We start from the raw sequence: 13,445 nt of genomic DNA on the forward strand, positions 1-13,445 counted from the left end.
TTCAGATTTGACTTTTTTTTTTTTAAAAGGGCTCTAGATGTACAAAGCATGCATAGTCCAGTGCTTTAATTGGTGACCTGTTACAGTAAAATGCACTATCTAGAACTCTGAACCTCCTGTATGTGAAGATGAAGTAAGAACCACTGACCATAGATCCACGAGATTCCCAGCATCTCAGTAATGGCAATGACCATGAGCGAGTAGGAGGCAGCGAAGTTGTCAATCAAGTTCACCCAGTACAGTCCACTCTGCAACGGGAGAGGGGAGAGAAAAGCAGATTTTTTTAAATATTGTATCTCAATTGTGATGGCTATGTCTATTTGTCCAAAGCATATTGAAAATAAATATCACTCTGTTATGAGATGCTCTAGATATATCCTCTAAAGTCCTGCAACAGAATCTTTAGCAACAGAACCTTTAGGGACAGAACCTTTAGCAGCAGAATCTTTATCAACAGATCTTGCAACAGATAGCTTGCTTGCCGTGATGCCTATATCTATTTGTCCAAAGCATATTGAAAACAAATTTAACTTTGTCATGGAATGCTCTAGATATTGTGTCATATATCATAAGTTACTCATATTTCACAGTACAACAGATTTCAATAGACTCAATGCCACAAACTGATTTGAATATGTGTCTTTAGATTTAAAAACTCTCACAATGCAAAAATAGATAAAAACATAAAAGATTGCTTTGTTATCAGAAATGACAAAGAACTTAGTTCTCCGGAGAACTCACCCTCGTAACACACAGCAGTCCTAGAAGGAACATGAGGATGCAGAATCCCAGGGTGCTCAGCGTCTTCTTTATCCCTGTGTGCTTGATCTTGAACTGGTCACAAACTGTCGTAACAACCGTCTCGATGATGGCAAACTGGAAAACCAGGAAGAACCACGTCAGTAAAATGTAAATCGGTCAAACCTCAGACTGAGGACGAAGTGTGCCACTTTTTCGTTAGCTAATAGTGCAATGTGGCTTCACTACGGCTCGTTACAAGCACACCTGGTCACCACTACTCTTCACGATAAGTGTGTTTGATTCTTTTACATGCGGAGGTTTGAATGGGGGTGCTGTGTTTGCAGTGGTGCCCCAAGCACATTAAAGGGGAAGGGCTAGCAACCCCTCCCCGTAAAAATATACACTGCTACAGAAACAGCAAGGAAAGTTGTTGCCCTATGTGCCACTAGGCACTTCAAAGTCAACAGCAACAACAAAACAATTAACAGGTGTTCTATTCTCACCTGCGTGTCGAGGCCGAGTGTCAGCAACATCAGGAAGAAGAGGATGGCCCATATCGGGGGCACGGGCAGCTTCGTGAGGGCCTCGGGATATGCAATAAACGCAAGCCCAGGCCCTGGACAAACAAGAAAGATGTGTCAGTTAGTTTTACATTTTGTAAAGCACAACACTTTAAGGTAGCTAAGTAGCTCTCAGGTACAAGGCAGCAATGGTCAATCTTCGTGTAAAATGCAAGAGAGCTCATACGACTAGCATCACAAAAACCAACATTCTCTTATCTGAAGATTCTCACACTCATTTGACCAATAATTCATTCAAATCGCAATCAACCATTCACCCAATCAACCATTCACCAACTCTCTCTCTCACTAGAGGCTGCCAATAATCAACCATTCATCAACTTTCTCCCTCCCCCCTCCCTCCCACGTCTCCCTCCCTCTCCCTTTTTCCCTTCCTCCTTCCGCGATCCCCCTCTCCCTTTTTCCCTCCTTCCCTCCCTTCTTTACTCACCAGAGGCTGCCACATCATCCACGTCCACTCCGATCTGCTTGGCCATGAAGCCCAGGATGGAGAAAATGACGAAGCCAGCAAAGATGCTGGTGGAGCAGTTCATCAGGGACACAATCAGGGTGTCTCTGTGAGGGGGGAGGATGAAATATGAAATTAGACACTGTTGGGAGGGATCAAGTTTCAGAACTTGGTTCCATAGAACAATCCCAGGGAATGCAACATTTTAGGCACTGTAAGGAAGGTGTCAAGTTTCGGAACCTGGTTCCATAGAACAAAACAACTGATTGTAACAATTTAAACACTGTGAAGAGCGTGTCAAGTTTCAGAAGCTGGCTCCAGAGAAACCACAGAAGGTAAAATGTTCTACGATACTGGGTAAAATGTGTCATTTTTTAGATTTGTCGAACTTACTTGTGTTAATTGTCATCAAAATGAGCTGGTGTTTTTTTTTACCCTCTAGCATCTGATTTTCAGCATCCAAAGGATGCAGTTATCTATAAATTTGAGTTTCTGTGGACTAAGTTGGTACTAGTAGCAGTTGTTAAATGTGGACTAAATTCTCACTTGTAGCAGTTGTTCTGGAATCTGTTGTAGGAGGCCATGGTGATGAGGCCGCCCCAGGCTGCTGACAGGGAGTAGAAGATCTGGGTGGCAGCATCCTTCCATACCTGGGAACGTGCAAAGAATGACATTTTTAAATTTCATAGTCACTTAAAAGTTCATCATAAATAAATAAAAAAAGTTCATCTGTGTTGGTAGAAGTCATTCTGAATCCAAGTTGAACTGTGAATTGCCAACATTTATTCAGTCTATGTTAAGTTATCCTTTTTTTGTATCCTGATTTGTTATGATTTTGTATTGGCTCCCTTGGAAATCAACTTACTCAGTTAACTGAAGGGACCACTCTAAAGATTTATAAACAAATAAATAGATAAACATATGATCCACTGTTCACCAAGTCATACATTCTATCTGCATTACGAAACGTTACAGAAGCAGTGGATTGCTCATTCCTTGACAAACACTAGAGCTGATCAGTCAAAAATTTGGGTAAGTCCAATTCTTGTGTTGGCAATTTACAGTTCAACTATGATTCTGAATTAACTTGTTATATTTGTTCAGCTGTACTTGTGCCAATCTCCTTGAATATGCAAGATCTTACCTTAGCCTCCTTGAGTCTCTCCCACTTAGGTGTGATGAAGAAGAGCACGCCGTCCAGGTGGCCATCTTGTAGCACACCCACGATCAGGAGGATCACAAGCACAAAGTACGGGAAGGTCGCCGTGAAGTAAACAACCTGTGCAAAACAAACAAACAAACGAACACGTCAAGATCAGACTTTCCACAACACTTGGAGCACGCCCACGATCAGGAGGATCACCAGCACGAAGTACGGGAAGGTCGCCGTGAAGTAAACAACCTGTGCGAAACAAACATATCAAAATCAGACTATGCAGAACCTAAGCCTATCCGCAACTCTTGGAGCACACTGACAATATCAGTTAATACATGTAACCTACAAGAAACATGCCAACAGGTCAAACTCAGAATCTAAATTGTGCTAGAAAGTAAATTTCCCACTTTTAGACCATATCTATCAATTCATTTCAGTTCTCAGACATCTGTCAGTAAAATGAAATAAAACATACGAAGAGGACAATGCAAAAACAGAGGGCAGGGGAAAATGTGTGTCTGGCTACATTCATTCCCTGCAACTGTGTGAACCATGGTACAGTTGTTAAAATTCGAGTTCATCAGCTTTTTGAAACAACCAACAAATCAATTGCCCAGGGCTCAGGTAAAATCTGACACTGATGACATTTTGTCCTCCCTTCTATAACGTCTCTATGGAGAAGCCCAAAATGATTGACAGCTATCCAGAAAACACTCTGCCCAGACAGCTATCCGGAGAACGTCTGCCCATTGCCGTCGGCAACGGCCCAAGATACGGTCAGTGAGTCAGCAACGTTTAAAACCTCCTAGTCCAATTTATATGGTAATTTCCCGGCGGCAACCTTTCTTGACCTAAGCGAAGGGTGACAGTCTATTACCCAGCCCTTGACAGACTTCATATCTTCCTTCGGCCACAACAATTCATTTTTTTGGTTCTCAGATTTTTTTTAAACAAATCGCTTGGGGGCCAAATCTAATCATTTTGAGGTCTCATCAAGACTTACCCACATACCAAATATCAAGACAATCCATTCAGGCCCTCTGTTCATCCATATACATACATGTGCACACACACACACACACACACACACACACACACTCACACACTCACACACACACACACACACACTCACACACACACACACACACACACACACAAATGCTATGGAAAAACACAATCTTTCTGGCGAAGGTTATGATACTGAACTGCAGTCAAAGAGAAAGTCTGTACCTTGCTTATGCAAATTTTCCTCCCAGCCCACAATCTTGTCTGATAACTGGTGCGGAAAACTATATTGCAGGAATACATTGCTAAAGACAGAGTGTCTCCTAAAACCTGGAGCCTTGTACTACTTAAGAAAATTTGGATGTTCCTAAGATTAAACCATGCAAAACTATCATATGGGTCTGTCCCTGGTGCTGAAAAGCATACTGCAATAACACATCTAGAAAAAACTCCTTAAACCTATTGTTTTGGACTGCTCAAGAAGTTTGGGATGTTCTTAAGAACCCCAGTAGATGTAAATAACCATACAGTGCCTCTCCCTGGCACTGAAAACAATGTTGCAACATCGCCAAAACTCTTTATCCCCATTGTTTTGTACTGCTCAAGAAGTTTGGGACGCTTTTAAGAAAATCAGCAGATGTACATAACCATACAGTGCCTCTCCCGATCACTAAAAACAATGTTGCAACATTGCCAAAATTTGTTATCCCCATTGTTTTGTACTGCCCAAGAAGTTTGGGACGTTCTTAAGAAAAAAATCAGCAGATGTACGCAGCCAAGCAGAACTTCCTCTGCTTAGTTTTGAAAGGAGGATTATGCCTCCCTAGCCGGGGTTTTGTTCAATACAATTTCCCGGCTGAGCTGGATTGTAAGGGGACCAGGTGTTGTCCAGTCGCCTCATTGGAAAACAGCTCTGTTCCATAACACGTCTTTACAGCAGGCCAAAACAGACTAAAATTTCGGTTCTTGTCACATTCCTTCAATGCTTCAGGCCAAAATAGACCCGAAACTTTGGTTCTTGTCAAATTCCTTCAAAAATTCAGACCAAAACATCGGTTCTTGTCACATTTCTTCAAAATCTCAGGGCCAAAACAGACCCAAAACTTTGATTTTTTGTCACATTCCTTCAAAATTCAGACCCAAACATCGGTTCCTGTCACATTTCTTCAAAACCTCAGGCCCAAACGGACCCAAACATCGGTTCATGTCACATTCCTTTAAAACCTCAGGCCAAAACAAGAGTTGAATACCAGTTCTTGTCACAAATCTTAGACCAAAACAGACCCAAACATTTACTCTTGTCACATTTCTTCAAATCTTAGGTCATAATAGGTAAGTTTTTTGGTTTTCAGATTAAAAAAACATTTTCTGGTTTTCCCGGTGACCTCTCTACTTCGAATTCATGACAGCACTTTTAATGTAATTACTTCTGTACAGTAGAATCGCTTCAGCCGTGAAACTGTAAACACCAATCAAAAAGATGGCCCAGTCTTTCGTTAAATAAAGACGAGACTACTGCAATACCAGCCGACTCAGTACGTGATGTAAACATGCCAGTCACACTCGTAACTCACTCCCCGTCGGACCGAATAGACTCAGTAATCGATACATCATTTGTGTTTAAGGGCCTCTCGGCTGTGTCCAACAGTAATTAGCTTCCGTTCGTTACCTCGTGCGCACGGATCGTTAACGACTCAAGGACAAACAGAACGGGGAACTCGGTCCATCCAAAGTTTGTTTTCTTTCCATCTTTTGCTAAGGCAACACCAATTTAATTTCTTGGTTCCCGGATAAAAAGATAACAATAGTCAACTGGAAAAGCAACAAAGTAGACTCTACCAGTCCCCGCATATTAGTATTTTAAGGGATTCGGCTACGGAGGCATGGACCATTTGCCATCCTCTGTAGCCGACTCCCTTAGGATACTATTCACTCTATTCGGCCAATTTCTACTATTTTTCCAGCCATCGGCGGGGCCTGGTAGAGGCTAGCAACAAAGCCAGGGGGGAAGTCTAAACCTCGATACTCAGATTCAGGGCGTGAATATAGTTGGATTCAAGTCTTCTTCCCAGCCCTCTGTTTTCATGCTGTCCTCTCACTAAATTACGGCCTCATAATGAAAACGGCCTGGTCACTTTGTCAGTGTTTCCAGATCATTGCTAGACGAAATCAATCAATCAATTACTCAATTAATCAATATTTAAATGACCTGAGACCACTGCCCCAGTTGCCAGTATGGTACTCCATTTGTTTAGAATATCTAAGCAGCCATTGGTCCATTTGACCTGTTTTCCTGACCAATGGCTCGAAAGGTAAAATGTGGCAAACTGTGACCCTGAGAAAGGTTGTGTGACATTCTTTGTCATCTATCACAATGTAGCCTTATCAACCATTACTTGGATTGAAAAATGTTCCCTCCTGTGTACAGTACCGTAAGCCAATCTTTCACTGTTCTTTCTTCATGGACAATACGAAATGATGTTATATACAGTGTATACAGGTTCAACACAAAGTGAAATTCCACTTTTTTTTTGGACAGGAACAACGAAAATTGAACCACAGTTTACCTTCCTACCCTAAGAACTTGAGCCGTTAAACGTACTGTGGCATGCAACTCGGGTGAGAAGCAACAACCAGGATTTATACTCTCAACCCTAAGGTCTAAACGAAGTGTTGTTAACCACTGTACCTCCCATGCCGGGGGCTGATTGATGGTCCTGACGTGCAAGGGTCTGGAGCGCCTGCCATCCAACAGTTACTCAGGTGACCTCAATATGACAGCAATTGCCCCAGGTGCCCCCATAAGATAATGTATTCTATGAATCGTATACACCCGGATGTACCACTATCATTTTCAGGAATTGTAGCGGCTTCTTTATCATAATTGAGGCTTGAAACAGGAAATTTTGATTGCTGTTTTGTTTCTGCTTGTAGTTTATATGCTAAGAGCAACCAGACTGAAAGGTTTGATCTATTCCAACAGGGTTGTAGATCTACTCTTACCAATAAAAGTTTGGTGGGGTCTTTAATGTGCTCAAGGTGTGTCTCTCTCTTTCTTTCTTTCTTTCTCTCTCTCTCTCTCTCTCTCTCTATCTTTTATGCTCTTTCATTCTTTCTCTCTCTGTCTTTCTCTCTCTCTCTGTTCCTCACCTTGCCGGATGACTTGACTCCCTTGCACATGCTGAAGAAGACGATGACCCAGGCCAGCACCAGACTACATCTTTCTCCTTCTCTCTTTTCTCCTCCCTCCCTACCTATCCCCTCCCTCCTCTCCTGCCTGTCTCCCTCCCCCTTTCTCTCTCTTTTTCTTTCTGTTTTTTTCTTTCTTTCTTATTCTTTCTTTCTCTCTTTTTTTCTCACCTTGCCAGATGACTTGACTCCCTTGCACATGCTGAAGAAGACGATGACCCAGGCCAGCACCAGGCTGAGCGCTAGCTGCCACTTCACGCCGCCGGTCTCGTGGATGCCCGGCGTGATCTCAAGGGCATAGTGACTGGGGAAGACAAGTTCAGAATGATGTGTTTATGAAGACTACACATCCAGGAAGGAGTAATGAAACATCATTTCATTTTATCGTAACTTTTGAAGAATGTTGGATAGCATTTGAAATGTTTGTAAAACATGTCCAGTGGTTTAGATTTAATCAAAATACTACATGTATAAGAACGACATGTTATAGAGCACCTCTTCCATTTTTGTTGAAGGCTTAATGGACTTTGAGACAAAATTTCCAAACTTCTAGATCAACCTCAAGGGATAAATTTTGAAGAAAGTTCAAATAGCTGACGGCAATTATGTATATATGTACGAAGCTTATAGGTAACTTTTTTACTTAGCCTACAGATACAAATTTTTGAGGATTAATGTTTAAGAAACAAGACGTACTCCCAGTAGTTTTCTCTAGGGCTGCTGTACCTTGTTTGCTACACTGACTGCAGTTTTAGTGAAAATTTTGAATCTATAGTGAACCAGACAGCCTGTCAATGGATAGAGAACTGGAGCGACAAGACATGATGATGATCTACATAATATATATAAATCTTAAAGGATGAATCTTGACAGAACTTCCAGTAGTCTTCGCTGGGGCTTGTGAGCACTGGGGCTTGTGTTTGCCGAATTGACTGCAGGTTTCTTTCTATATATCTATCAAATCTATACACAAATCTTAAAGGATGAATCTTTAAGAAATAAGACGTACTTCCAGTAGTCCTCGCTGGGGCTGGTGCGCATCTTGTCCCCGCAGTACGTCCCGTTGACCCAGGTCCCGTTCTCGTCGTACATCCCAAACATGGAGTACATCTCCCCGCCTAACGTGATGTTCTGGAACGTCGCGTTCACCGTCTGCTGGCACGCTACAGGGGGAAGGAGGAAAGCCATTCGTTAGTAACAAGTCGTTAACTCTGGTTGGTTTACCTGAAAGTTAGTCAGGGCTCTAGCCAGCTCCATTTTTTTCCGTCATCCCAATTCCAGGTGAATTTTTTTGAATATTTTTCTGTCATTCTGTACAAATTTAGACCTAGACTGGTGTTTCGGCATGGCTTATTCAAACGTCTATATCTTTACTCGCCAATTTTTATCCTTCATGGTTGACAGGATTTTTCTGTAATACACAGGCTAGAGCCCTGAAGTTAGCAACTGGTTTATCAAACCACAAGAAAAATAAGAAACCAAACCCTTGGCAAACACATAACTTAATTTGCAAGTATTTTGCAGCCAGCACAAGCAACAACACCACAAGCATTAGTGGCACATTTTGCTCCGTTTTGTCAGTTTTGGTGTCTCAACAAACAGGCACTTCCTTTTCAAAACTTTGATTAGAATATGATGTTAGGTTAGACCGGAATGGAACAGTCAATCTTGTCAAGTCAAGCAAAGATCTCAAGCACACGTTTAAGTTAGTAGGACTTGAACAAAACTGTTACAGCGTGACATGTTGCAACATTGCATGTGTGGCAAACAAAAGTATAGCTGTGCAAACTGATTGAGAGTGATGTATTTTGTTAAAGTGAGTTGCAGAAGTCTTAATTAATCTGTTGTGAATATTAAGTGATAGTAAATGAAACACAATGTATTTGCATGAGTTAGTATCAATTCAACCGAACAAAACAAAACAACAAGAATTAATCTACTAAGGTTAACCAAACACAAACATTTTACCGAAATGTTAGTAGAAATAAAGAAAATATTATCCGTTTTATCAAATCATAGAATAGCAAACAAAAGTAAAATAAAAGAACTCATATATACTCTCTCATGAGGGGTGGGGGACATACCTTCAGCTGTAAGAAAACAATAAAAACATGTGTTTAGTGTGAATATAAGTTTGTAATATCATATTTCAGTGTATTAGACATATGATATATATGAAAATATAGAAATCATACAATAAAGAAATCATACATGTATTTATGTTGTTTTTGCCTGTGCTTGTCTGAGGAGTTTTGTAAATGTGACAACTAAAAACAAATGAATTAAATTCTATTGTAGTGTGCGTTCGAAGAAAAGATCAAAGATTCATCAAAGTTGGGAGCAATGCTCCTAGCAGACTCCCTTCAAACTGCAGGTTATAGCCATGTAAATTGACAAACTTCCAGGGTACACCTCTTGATGATCTTTAAACTTCAGGCTGAACTTTGAACTACAACCTTATGCCCTCTGACCTTGTGTGGCTCATTCTGGCATGCCATCTTACGTTTTCAATACTTGTAATTGTTTTTACTCAAATTGACCAATCAGTAACTACTTAAGATGGCTATAAGAATAACTTTAAGGGTGCATTCGTCTTTACTAAACTCTGAACTACGACCCTATGCCCCCTGACCTTTTGTGGCGCAGCCGGGCGTGTTCCACGGGTTGTCGCAGTCGGACCAGGGGAGGTAGCTGGTGAAGGAGGCGAACAGGTAGAACAACGCGTAGGCGATGATCACGTTGTAGTAGATCCCCACGAGGAAGGACACACACACCATGCACACCCCAACTCCTGCAGGGGAGAAATACATGTACATGTAAGAAAAAAGTGTTCATCAACAAAATAGTAACATCTTCAGTTTACCATGCACACGCCAACTCCTGCGAGGGACAGATTAGAGTAAGAAAATCTCATGACTCAAAATGTATGTATATCAGTTAACTATGACATATTCTGCTAGCTAACAGTTATATCAATGCACACGCCAACACCGGCAAAAGGAAAACAAGAAAACTGTTCACCAACAAACCAATGTCATCTTTTGTTAGCTAACAGTTGCACACAACTTCTGTAGAAGACAAATCTTCATCAACAAAACAATAACAACTTTAAAGTTAATTTTTACAATTGTATATTATAGAATGCATTTAATGGTGACCGCTCAAGGGACTGGAAGAGAATGGTCATTGTAGACAGGATTCTTTTGATTCCAGGGTCAATCTATCTACAATGGGAAAAACAATTCAAGAGACCATAAAAAAAATGGCTACTAGTAGGTGTTCCTTATGCAGAGGTGGTCACTAGTACAGGTTTGACTGTACATGTACAGCATATCGATGACCAGGTGGTCTATATATAGAGGTGGTCACTGGTACAGGTCTGACTGTACATCAATGGCCAGGTGGTTCTTTTATAGAGGTGACCACTAGTTTAGTACAGGTTTGACTGTATCCACATTAATTCAGCCTCTGTAACTTGATCGAACATGATTCATGAAGAATTTGACACCACCATTTACAATCCACCAAACCGTTCCTCCCACTAGTACCAACCACACAATACAGAGCCGACCTATTCGACTGATGCATCGAATCTCATCAACACGGCCTTTCAGACTCCTTCTGTGGGTTTATTACTACACAAATGAAGATCATTGATCAAGGAGGAACAGATCTAGGGCAGGAGCTGTGGGACTTCCATATGTTTGGAGCTGTTCATCATTAAATCATAAGGATTATACAGTACAGCAGTCCTATGACTACAGCCTGAATATACAGCTTCAAATGGATATGCAGGTAAAAGTAGAACATTAACTTTCTCTCTGCTGCCTAACTCTGTAACCAATAGAGAATTTCATGGGGTGCCGATGGCTACTTCAGAGTGCTAAAGGTTAAAAATACCTAATCTCCAAGCTGATCAAATGGTTGCAAAGACCGTATCCAACCTGCAAAAGGAGTTTTAATTGCTATAAAACTCCCTTTGCCAGTTGGATACAGTCTTTGCAACCGTTAGATCTGCTTGGAGATTAAAAAAGACCCACAGACCTTACCACTTCTTTTTCTTTGAAGTGTTATGAGAACTGGTGCAGCCTTTCTGCTTGTGACAGCTCAACTGATGAGCATTTGCAGTAGTGAAGCGGACATGTGCCAACCGGCTTGTGACTACAGATGCATGGAACACTTCTCATACCAGCTCATGGATCAAAGAAACTCAGCCTCTTTCATCTGTCAAACACACTTTTGGAAACTCTCTGAGAATTTGCCTTTTTCTTTTGCCTTTTTCTTTTGCCTCTTTGCTCCAAGTAAAGGGTTCAATGGATGTTGGGTGTTGCAAGTGTTGGAGTCTAGCTGAGCCGTTTTGCTGAGTCGTTGGTCGGGACTTAGTGACAAGTATACAAAGGCATAACAGCTGCCATGCAGGACGGAAATTTGCTCATTGGGACGTACAAAACTTTCACCCAGTCCATAAAAAAAATCTGAACTACGTGACATGAAACTGATGAAAATGTATTTTTGGAAGTTTTACAGGACAGATTTAGCAACAAAAATCCAAAACACTTCCAACCAATCAGTGGGATGACAGTCCTGGTCATATGACTATAATAAAAGCACATCGAACATCTAACATATTCCCCAGGTAGGCCCTTCAGGGCCTGTCAGTTGAGAGCCTTCTCAAAAGTACAGATTCAAATTTACCTGGCAATTTTCAGGTTTACCATCCAGCATTGCAAGCACAACTTGCATCGTGTCACATGGTAAAAAAACTATTTTTCCTGAAAGTTTCACCATTATTACAAATATCAAAGAACCCAGTCACATATTATAGAAGAAGTGGGTAAATTTGTCTGACACTGCCTCAAAAGAGTCAAACCCAACAAAACTTGCACCATGTACATTTTAGAATGTAGTATAACATTGGATTGGGTAAACCTTGCTATTAATCTCCAAAACAGATTAGATTTCCTGCCATTCCCGATGTAAGTGTTATCTGTTCTGTTGGAAATCAGTCTGCTTGTAACCAGACACCCTGGCTATCATATTTCACAGCAACACCCAACGTACATTGTAATTTACACCTATTGCCTTTGATGGGCAGCTGTCAAGTTGTTAATCAAGCGCTAAATAGTTTGATAAAACACCATGTTGCATTTGACACTTAAACTAGAAGTGCTAGGTAATTGGATATGATGGGCATCTGTCAGAATTATCAATCAAATACTACATGCAAATTGTTTGTTTAAACACCATGTTGCATTTGACACTGGGGGGAGAAGTAACTGGATCTTAAGCCCCGTTCACACTTGTGCGTGTATTAAAGTGCGTTTGAGTTCCGTATTGACATTTCTTTGGTTTAGGTTAAGTTTGCGGTCGAAGAAGTCATTTTTTTCGTTCAACTTCTAGAACCAGACTGCAAAACGGTGGATCAACGTAACTTCTTCCCCGCAAACTTAACCTAAAGCAAAATGCAGGGACTTGAATATATGCATACGTGTGAACATGCCCTTACAGGGGAACTGACTCAGTCCAGTCTATATTTGGCATCCCTGCTTGGCCTGACAAGACTAGGTCATGTTATGTCTTGAAAGGAAGTAGACACCAGTTTGTTTGAGATTCATTTTGGGTCGGCCTGTTCACAATTTGGTGACAGAAAACTGTCTGTTTGAAGTGAAAATGGTCACACTGGCGAGAAATTCTGTCTGTCAAGATATCGTTACCTCAGAAAAAATGCTGCCAACACTGGTGGGAAATTCAGGCCACAGAATAACTAACCTTCAACTCTCATAAATCTGTGGGGCATCTTAAGACTGGCAAATTGAAAAAAAATGTTATCTTCTCAAGAATGTCTTGAACACTTGGATATCTAAAGTGTGAATACATGTACCTCGGGGATTACTGATGCTACATTTGTAGTAGATCTCATTAACCTTCTCCCTACTGCCTAACCTTGTAATCAATAGGGAATTGGTAGCCAAATGGCTACTTTCGTGTGCTAAAGGTTAAATTCACACAGTTGTTTATAATGTGGCAGTGTACATGTAAGGGTTCCTGGCAGACTTATAATTAGGAGAGTTAATGTCGCTTTTGTATGGTGTGAGTGTTCACCGATACAGTATCAGTACTAACATTGAAACTCCCAAATAACATTGTTTTACCACACGCTTGACTGACTGATGTGCATTAACTGTGCGTATGAGTTATGTATTAACATTTTTTTGGTTTAGGTAAATTTGCAGGGAAGTTGTTAGTTTGCAGGGCATCAAATACAAATTTGTTGCCAACTGGCTACCATAGCAGGCTGACGATTACACTTGCATCATAATTTAGA

The 13,445-nt window shown here is 41.0% G+C and overlaps 1 protein-coding gene across 3 annotated transcripts in view; it reads right to left on the minus strand.

Moving 5' to 3' along the window:
• LOC136422395 (sodium- and chloride-dependent glycine transporter 2-like) overlaps positions 1–13,445 on the minus strand; it is an 87,027-nt gene that overhangs the window by 5,025 nt on the left and 68,557 nt on the right. For all 3 annotated transcript variants that reach the window (XM_066410138.1, XM_066410139.1, XM_066410140.1), the window contains 9 exons: positions 9,753–9,911; positions 8,130–8,283; positions 7,292–7,424; positions 2,915–3,049; positions 2,317–2,420; positions 1,753–1,877; positions 1,245–1,357; positions 742–876; positions 149–248 (listed from right to left, as the gene is read on the minus strand). In XM_066410138.1, the coding sequence (XP_066266235.1) occupies positions 149–248; positions 742–876; positions 1,245–1,357; positions 1,753–1,877; positions 2,317–2,420; positions 2,915–3,049; positions 7,292–7,424; positions 8,130–8,283; positions 9,753–9,911 (1,158 nt within the window). The remainder of the gene's footprint in view (positions 1–148; positions 249–741; positions 877–1,244; positions 1,358–1,752; positions 1,878–2,316; positions 2,421–2,914; positions 3,050–7,291; positions 7,425–8,129; positions 8,284–9,752; positions 9,912–13,445) is intronic.

The sequence above is a fragment of the Branchiostoma lanceolatum genome, chromosome 17 (genome assembly GCF_035083965.1).
Source record: "Branchiostoma lanceolatum isolate klBraLanc5 chromosome 17, klBraLanc5.hap2, whole genome shotgun sequence".
Taxonomy (NCBI): Eukaryota; Metazoa; Chordata; class Leptocardii; order Amphioxiformes; family Branchiostomatidae; genus Branchiostoma; species Branchiostoma lanceolatum.